Raw genomic sequence first — 9,256 nt, 5'->3', positions numbered from 1 at the left:
CACCCCCCACTATCACTGTGCCCCCCTCCTTATCACTACACACCGCCCCCCATCCTTATTGCCCCACAACTGGCACTGCCCCCCCCCACCCTTGCACCCCCCCACCCTGTTCCTTATTGGCCCCCCCACTTGGCACTGGCCCCCCCACTTTCCCGGTGCCCCCCCCCCCCCCAAGTCAATACTGTGATTTAAGCAAAGCAATAGCAGGCAGGGGGGTGAGGGGGGACAGGATTTTGGGAGGGGGGGGCACAGAGCCTTGTCCCCCCCAGCATCCACCTGTCCCTGTGTTCCCCCCCCCAGCTTTGCCCCAATAAATGATGACGTTTGAGCTCCTCGTTTGTTCTTGGGGGTGGGGGGGGACAGGAGGTTTGGGGGCCCCCAACATGTCCATGTGTGTCCCCCCCACCCAGGGCAAGAGGGACACCCCCCCTCCCCCCCCCCCATCAAGGGGGACACCAGACCCCTGGATGCCTGGGTCCCCCTGAATGGATGTGGGGGGGGGGCGGCGCAGGGACAGACGAGACCACACACAGGAGTTGGGGGGGGTGACGTGTTGGGGGGCACAGGGGGTCCGGGGGGGGGTCGCGCTAATGCAGCAGCGTCCACTTGATTTGCTCCTTCGCCGACTGCAGCACCTGGGGGGGACATGGCGTTGGGGGGGGGGACACCATGGGTGCTGGGGGGGACACATGGGGGGGCCGGGGGGGGGTCGCGGCTAACGCAGCAGCGTCCACTTTGATTTGCTCCTTCGCCGACTGTAGCACCTGGGGGGGGACACGGTGTTGGGGGGGGGACATCTGTGGGGGCTGGGGGAACATATGGGGGGGCGCCAGGGGCACCCAGGTGGGGCAGGGGGGGTCACCGGGACGGACATGGGGACACCAGGGGCAGCTGGGGACACCAGGTGGCGCAGGGGGGGCACATGGCGGGGGGGGCACAGGGGCACCCATGGGTGGGGGACATCGGGGGGGCCTCAGGGACACCCAAGTGACACTGGGGACACCCAGGAGTTTGGTGTCCTTGGGTGGGGGGGCAACACCAGCCCTGGGGGGGGGTCCTGGGGGGGGTTCCAGGGGTGTCCCAGGTGGGGGTCCTGGTGGGGACATCGGGCCATACCTGTGACACCGTCTGCTCCGTGAGGGGCACATCCTCGCCCTGTGACACATGGGGGGGGTGGTGAGTGCCTGGGGGGCACCCATGACCCCCCCCCCATGACCCCCCATGGCCCCCCACTCCTCACCCCCCCGTACCCCCGCACGGCCACGCGATGAACCACTTGCTGGGGGTCGCTCTCCAGGACAACGCTGCAGAATTTGAGGGGGGGGGACATGGAACCCTCAGCACCAAGTGACCCCCCCGTGGGGCCCGGCGGCACCCGTGGGGGGGACAGACCTCGTGGGGGGGACACAGGGACTCACCCCCCACCGTCCACAATCTCGTCATCGGCCAGGACAGCCCCTCCATGTTCTCCAGCAGCGCCCGCTTCTCCACGTTTTTCCTGGGGGGGACATGCTCAGCGCCCCCCCCCCCACCCACAATGGGACCCCCCCCCAGTATGGGGGACCCCCCCAGTATGGGGAACCCACCTGCAATGGGACCTCCCCACAATGGACCCCAGGTAATAGGACCCCCCCAAAACCAGCAGCCCCAGCAATGGGAACCCCCCCTGGAATGGGACAACCCCACAATGGGATCCCACCCACAATGGGGACCCCCCCACAATGGGATGCCCCCACAGTGGGACCCCCCCCCACAGTGGGATCCCACCCACAATGGCACCCCCCCCACAATGGGCACCCAGGCAACAGTACCCCCCTCAAAACCAGGACCCCCCTGCAATGGGACCCCCCCACAATGGGAACCCCCCCACAATGGGATCCCCCAAAACCAGGACCCCCCAGCAATGGGAACTCCCCCCACAATGGAATCTCCCCAACAATGGGAACCCACCCAACAATGGAAACCCCCCCAGGATGTGATGCTGTGGCCCCCCCAAACCATAGGTGACACCCCCCAGAATACAGGTCCTGCAGGACCTCTGTGCCCCCTCCAGCCCCACAGTGCCCCCCAAGACCTCTGTGCCCCCCCCAGACCCACAGGTGCCCCCCCAGGCCCTCTGTGCCCCCCCGGCCCCCCCTACCGCAGCATCTGGCTGAGGGAGTCGAACAGGCAGTTGAGCACGGCTGTGAGCATCAGCTGGGGACGGGGGGGGACACGGTGTCACATCCCCGGGACACCCCCCGGTGACCCCACCGTTCCGGTGTCACCCCCCACGTCCCCTCCATCCTGTCCCTCTGTGTCCTCCCACCCCCATGTCACACCCCCAACCTGCAACCCCCCTTGTCACCCCCCATGTCACCCCCCATGTCACTCCCCATGTCATCCCCTCAACCTGCAATCCCCTATGTCACCCCCTCCATGTCACCCCAACACGTCACCCTCCCAACCTGCAACCCCCCCGTGTCACTCCCCCATGTCACCCCCCCAACCTGCAACCCCAACATATCACCCCCTAACCTGCAACAATCCTCCTGTCACCCCCCATGTCACCCCCCCAATCTGCAATCCCCATGTCACCCCCTCCATGTCACCGTCACCCCAATATGTCACCCCCCCAATCTGCAACCCCCCCCATGTCACCCCCTCCATGTCACTCCAACCTGCAACCCCAATATGTCACCCCCCCAACCTACAACCCCCCCATGTCACCCCCTCCGTGTCACCCTAACCTGCAACCCCAACATGTCACCCCCCCCCAACCTACAACCCCCCCATGTCACCCCCTCCGTGTCACCCTAACCTGCAACCCCAACATGTCACCCCCCCAACCTACAACCCCCCCATGTCACCCCCTCCGTGTCACCCTAACCTGCAACCCCAACATGTCACCCCCCCAACCTACAACCCCCCCATGTCACCCCCCCATGTCACCCCCTCCGTGTCACCCCCCAACCTGCAACCCTCCCATGTCACCCCCCCATGTCACCCCCTCCGTGTCACCCCCCAACCTACAATCCCCCCATGTCACCCCCTCCATGTCACCCCCCAACCTGCAACCCCCCCATGTCACCGCCCCATGTCACCCCCTCCGTGTCATCCCCCAACCTACAATCCCCCCATGTCACCCCCTCCATGTCACCCCCCAACCTGCAACCCCCCCATGTCACCCCTCATGTCCCCAAGCCACCCTCGCTGGGGTGTCCCCCCCACCTTGTCCCCCCCCACGATGTCCCCACGTTGTCCCCAACCCACCTCGTTCTCGTAGGAGCTGCCAATGACGTAGAAATAAAGGTCGATGCTGCTCTTGTAGACCACGGTCAGACCCTCCAGCAGCGCGATCTCACCTGCAGGGACAGCGCTGTCACCATCCCCGTGTCCCCAGTGTCCCCGCGGGGGTGGCGGCCCCCCCGGGGGACACGTGTGTCCCTTGTCCCCCCGTCACGCACTGTCGGTGCGGTGGGTCTTGTTGAAGATGTTCTTCTCGAAGGTTTTCTGCTCCTTGACGCTGGGGTACGTGTCATCGTAGTACTGAGGGGACAGTGGCACTTGGGGACACTTGGGGACATGGGAGGAGTCCCCCCCGGGCCACCAACCCCATCCCCATGTCCTTGTGCCACCAAACATCCCCCCAATGTCCCCGTCCCTTCCCTGTGCCACCAAACACCCCCCAATGTCCCCGTCCCACCCAACATCCCTTTGTTGGTGCCTGTGTCACCTGTGTCACCTGTGTCACCTCCCAGCCACACCAATTGTCCCCAGCCCTGTCCCCATGTCCTTGTGCCACCAAACATCCCCCCAATGTCCCCGTCCCTTCCCTGTGCCACCAAACACACCCCAATGTCCCCATCCCACCAAACATCCCTTTGTTGGCGCCTGTGTCACCTGTGTCACCTGTGTCACCTGTGTCACCTCCCAGCCACACCGATTGTCCCCAGCCCTGTCCCCATGTCCCTGTGCCACCAAACACACCCCAATGTCCCCGTCCCACCAAACATCCCTTTGTTGGCGCCTGTGTCACCTGTGTCACCTCCCAGCCACACCGATTGTCCCCAGCCCTGTCCCCATGTCCTTGTGCCACCAAACATCTCCCCAATGTCCCCGTCCCTTCCCTGTGCCACCAAACACCCCAATGTCGCCATCCCACCAAACATCCCTTTGTTGGTGCCTGTGTCACCTGTGTCACCTGTGTCACCTCCCAGCCACACCGATTGTCCCCAGCCCTGTCCCCATGTCCCTGTGCCACCAAACACCCCACAATGTCCCCGTCCCACCAGACATCCCTTTGTTGGTGCCTGTGTCACCTGTGTCACATGTGTCACCTGTGTCACCTGTGTCACCTCCCAGCCACACCGATTGTCCCCAGCCCTGTCCCCATGTCCCTGTGCCACCAAACACCCCACAATGTCCCCGTCCCGCCAAACATCCCTTTGTTGGTGCCTGTGTCACCTGTGTCACCTCCCAGCCACACCGATTGTCCCCAGCCCTGTCCCCATGTCCCTGTGCCACCAAACACCCCCCAATGTCCCCGTCCCACCAGACATCCCTTTGTTGGTGCCTGTGTCACCTGTGTCACATGTGTCACCTGTGTCACCTGTGTCACCTCCCAGCCACACCGATTGTCCCCAGCCCTGTCCCCATGTCCTTGTGCCACCAAAACATCCCCCCAATGTCCCCGTCCCTTCCCTGTGCCACCAAACACTCCCCAATGTCCCCATCCCACCAAACATCCCTTTGTTGGCGCCTGTGTCACCTGTGTCACCTGTGTCACCTCCCAGCCACACCGATTGTCCCCAGCCCTGTCCCCATGTCCTTGTGCCACCAAACATCCCCCCAATGTCCCCGTCCCTTCCCGGCGCCACCAAACACCCCCCAATGTCCCCATCCCACCAAACATCCCTTTGTTGGTGCCTGTGTCACCTGTGTCACCTGTGTCACCTCCCAGCCACACCGATTGTCCCCAGCCCTGTCCCCCCCATGTCACCGCGTCCCCCACCTTGGCGAAGAGCCGCTCGCCGTCGTTGTCCAGGATGATGACGGCTTTGACGGTGTAGAGGGACGGCTCCTGCGGGGACACGGCCGATGTCACCCATGGGGACACCCGCTGGGGACACCCGGTGGCACCGCGACCCCCCTGGCACTGCGGTGGCACTGGGGACATGGGGACCGAGCCTGTGACCAGGACCCCTGTCCAGTGAGGTGTCCCTGTCCCACCAGTGTCACCGTTCCTGTTATTGTCCCCATCACTGTCAGTGGCCCATTGGTGTCGCCACCACTGTCAGTGTCCCCACCCCTGTTATTGTTCCCATCAGTGTCCCCATCCCTGTATTGTCCCCACCAGTGTCCCCATCCCTGTTATTGTCCCCACCATTGTCACCATCCCTGTTGTTGTCCCCATCACTGTCACCATCACTATCCCCATCAGTGCCACTGTCCCTCTTATTGTCCCTATCAGTATCCCCATCCCTATCACTGTCCCCATCAGTGTCCCCGTCCCTGTCACTGTCCCCCCATCAGTGTCACCGCCACTGTCAGTAGCCCCATCAGTATCCCCGTTGCTGTTATTGTCCCCATCAGTATCACTGTCACCGTCCCCATCAGTGTCCCCATCACCGTCTGTGTCCCTGTCAGTATCACCGTCACTATCAGTGTCCCATCACTGTCAGTGTCCCCACCAGTGTCACCATCACTATCAGTATCCCCACTGGCGTCCCCGTCCCTGTCACTGTCCCCGTCAGTGTCCTCATCCCTGTATTGTCCCCATCAGTGTCCCCATCCCTGTATTGTCCCCATCAGTGTCACCATCACTGTCCCCATCAGTGCCACTGTCCCTCTTATTGTCCCTATCAGTATCCCTGTCCCTATCACTGTCCCCATCAGTGTCCCCGTCCCTATCACTGTCCCCATCAGAGTCCCCATCCCTGTCACTATCCCCCCATCAGTGTCACCGTCACAGTCAGTAGCCCCATCAGTATCCCCATTGCTGTTATTGTCCCCATCAGTATCACTGTCACCGTCCCCGTCAGTGTCCCCATCACTGTCTGTGTCCCTGTCAGTATCACCGTCACTATCAGTGTCCCATCACTGTCAGTGTCCCCATCAGTGTCACCATCACTATCAGTATCCCCATTGGTGTCCCCATCCCTGTCACTGTCCCCGTCAGTGTCCCCATACCTGTTATTGTCCCCAGCAGTGTCCCCATCCCTGTATTGTCCCCACCAGTGTCACCATCCCTGTTGTTGTCCCCATCAGTGCCACCATCACTGTCCCTGTCAGTGACCCTGTCCCTCTTATTGTCCCTATCAGTATCCCTGTCCTATCACTGTCCCCATCAGTGTCCCCATCCCTGTTATTGTCCCCAGCAGTGTCCCCGTCCCCGTCAGTGTCCCCATCAGTGTCCCCATCCCTGTATTGTCCCCGTCGCTGTCCCCGTCGCTGTCCCCGCGGATCCGGGCGCTCCCGAGCTCCCGGGACCAAGTTCTGTGATGCACTGACTGTCTGTAGCTACAGCCGGAGTGTAGGACAGAACCTCGCCCCGGGCGCTGCCAGCTCGCCAACGGCCACCAAGGGCCACCGAGGGCCACCAAGGGCCACTGACAGCCACCAAGGGCCACCGACGGCCACCAAGGGTCACCGAGGGCTACCGAGGGCCACCATGGGCCACTGACAGCCACCAAGGGCCACCGACAGCCACCAAGGGCCACCGACGGCCACCAAGGGCCACCGAGGGCTACCGACGGCCACAAAGGGCCACCGACGGCCACCAAGGGCCACCGACGGCCACCAAGGGTCACCGACGGCCACTGACGGCCACCAAGGGCCACCGACAGCCACAAAGGGCCACCGACGGCCACCAAGGGTCACCGACGGCCACCAAGGGCCACCGAGGGCTATCGAGGGCCACCAAGGGCCACCGACAGCCACCGATGGCCACCAAGGGCCACTGACAGCCACCAAGGTCCACCGACGGCCACCGACGGCCACCAAGGTCCACCGACGGCCACCGACGGCCACCAAGGGCCACCGAGGGCTACCGAGGGCCACCAAGGGCCACTGATGGCCACCAAGGGCCACTGAGGGCTACCGACGGCCACCAAGGGCCACCAACAGCTATTGACAACCACCAACAGCCACAATAAGCACTGAGGGTCACCAATGGCCACTAAGGGCCACCGAGGGCCACCAATGGTCACCAAGGGCCACTGAGGGCCACCAATGGCCACCAATGGTCACAAAGGGTCACCCATGGCCACCAATGGTCACCAATGGTCGCCAAGGGCCACCCATGGCCACCAACAGCTATTGACAATCACCAACAGCCACAATAAACACCAAGGGCCACCACCAGGCAGCGAGGGCCACCAAGGGTCACCAATGGGCACCAAGAGCCACCAACAGCCACTAATGGCCACCAAAAGCCACCAGTGGCCATCAGCAACAGCCATCACCCACGGCCACCCCCCCAGGGCCCCTGTCACCCCCGCTGGGGACAGTCACCCCCCGGCAGGATGAGGCCACCCCAGGGGCACCCACACTGACCCCCGTTTGCCCCATTGCCCCCAATACACCCCCATTTACTCCCCATTTCCCCCCTCACTGCCCCCATGGACTCCCCCCATTTCTTCCACTGGCCCCCCCAAGTTTACCCCAATTGCTCCCCCATTTATCCCCCCATTTACTCCACTGGCAACCCCAGTTTATCCCCATTTACCCCCCCATTGCCCCCCAGTTTACCCCCCCTCACTACCCCCCATTTCCCCAGTTTACCCGCCATTTCCCCCCCCACTACCCCCTCGCCCCCCCCATTTCCCCCCTTCCCCACCCCGCACCCCAACCGCCGCCCCCCCGTCTCTCCCATTAACTCCCATTAACGCCCATTAAGGCCTCAGCCCCCCCGGCCCCGCCGCCCTCACCAGGATCAGCGCCTCCATTTTGCGCCCGCCGCTGCCGACGTGGAGCCGGAAGAGGGGCCGCCGCTCATTGGCTGCTCGCCTGCCAGTCACACCCTTGGGGACCGCCCCTCCGGGCTGATTAGACGAGCCGATAATCTAGTTGGCCAATCGCGACGCAGCTACGAGCGGAGGGCGGGCTAGCTTTTCCCGCCCTTCCCTCAGTGGCCTCTGATTGGAGGGGCGAGCCGTCCGTCACGGCCGCTCCGCACTCCCGGAAGCCGCGGGGGCGGCGCAGTTCCCATGGTGACCAGGGAAGCGCTGACGTCACCCCTTTGCCAGGTTCACCCTGCGGTTGGCTGGCTCGCCAGCCACGTGACCGGAAGCGTTTGCCCTTTCAGTCCTTGGCCACATGCCCATAGGTGGGCGGGGCCACCTGTGACCTTTGGCTTCTGTAGGGTCAGGAGGGTGACATGGGGACACAAGTGGGGGACATGGGGACACATGGGATATGGGGGACATGGGGACACAAGGGGGATGAGGGGACATGGGGGCACGTGGGATACGGGGGATGTGGGGACATATGGGGACACCAGGGGACAAGTGGGGTGCGAGGGGACATGAGGAATGTGGGGGGACAAAGGTGACAAAGGGGGGACAGCAGGGGATGTAGGGGGACACAGGGACCCAGCAGCGTCCCAGTGTCACCGCGGGGGGGGATGGGACACCCGGATGCCTGGGTCCCTCCATGCGGTTTTGGGGTGGGGGGGTGGCGGATGCCCTGGGCCCCACTGATAACGCCGGGGGTGTCACACGTGTCCCCTGTGTCCCCCCCCCCCCCCCCCGTGTCCCCCGCGGGGGCCCAGAGTTGGGCAACCGCCAGTGGCTTCCTGCGCCCGGACGCCTGGGTCCCCCGGGGAGGGCGCAGGGGGGACAGGGAGGGACGCAGGAGTGTCCCCTGTCACTGGCCCCCAACCCCTGTGTCCCCTTGTCCCCCTGACCCCATCAATGTCCCCCCCCTTGTATCCCCTTGTCCCTGTGACCCCGTGATTGTCCCCGTGTCCCCCCGTTGTGTCCCCTTGTCCCTGTGACCCCATAATGGTCCCCATGTCCCCCAGCTGTGTCCCCTTGAAGTTAATAGATACATTGTAAATAAGAAACTAATCAATTAGTGATGTAAATGAGCGCTAATTGCGCTTGTGCCGAGGTGGGGAGGGCAACCTGGAGCCCCCTAAAGAGGCTGCAGTACCGGTACCGGCCGCTGGGTGGCAGCAAAGACCGCGGAATAACCCCCCCCGGGTAACCCGTTGATGCGACCGGTTCTTAACATTGATGTATTTTGGGTTAAAAACCCGCAATAATTGTAATCA

At 63.5% G+C, this 9,256-nt stretch overlaps 1 protein-coding gene across 1 annotated transcript; it reads right to left on the bottom strand.

The window, feature by feature from the left end:
• Window positions 1-536: 536 nt before the first annotated feature.
• Window positions 537-8,052, bottom strand: COPZ1 (COPI coat complex subunit zeta 1). The gene is given in 10 exon segments (XM_065043567.1): window positions 537-635; window positions 1,117-1,155; window positions 1,241-1,304; window positions 1,419-1,452; window positions 1,455-1,498; window positions 2,141-2,196; window positions 3,253-3,344; window positions 3,447-3,528; window positions 4,994-5,062; window positions 7,911-8,052. Coding segments are annotated over 10 exon segments (546 nt in total). The 5' UTR covers window positions 7,929-8,052; the 3' UTR covers window positions 537-587.
• Between the last annotated feature and the right edge of the window lie 1,204 nt (window positions 8,053-9,256).

The sequence above is a fragment of the Columba livia genome, chromosome 29, assembly GCF_036013475.1.
Source record: "Columba livia isolate bColLiv1 breed racing homer chromosome 29, bColLiv1.pat.W.v2, whole genome shotgun sequence".
Classification (NCBI taxonomy): Eukaryota; Metazoa; Chordata; class Aves; order Columbiformes; family Columbidae; genus Columba; species Columba livia.
The sequence above is the reverse complement of the archived record's forward strand: the minus strand, read 5'-3'. Positions and strand labels throughout refer to the sequence as shown.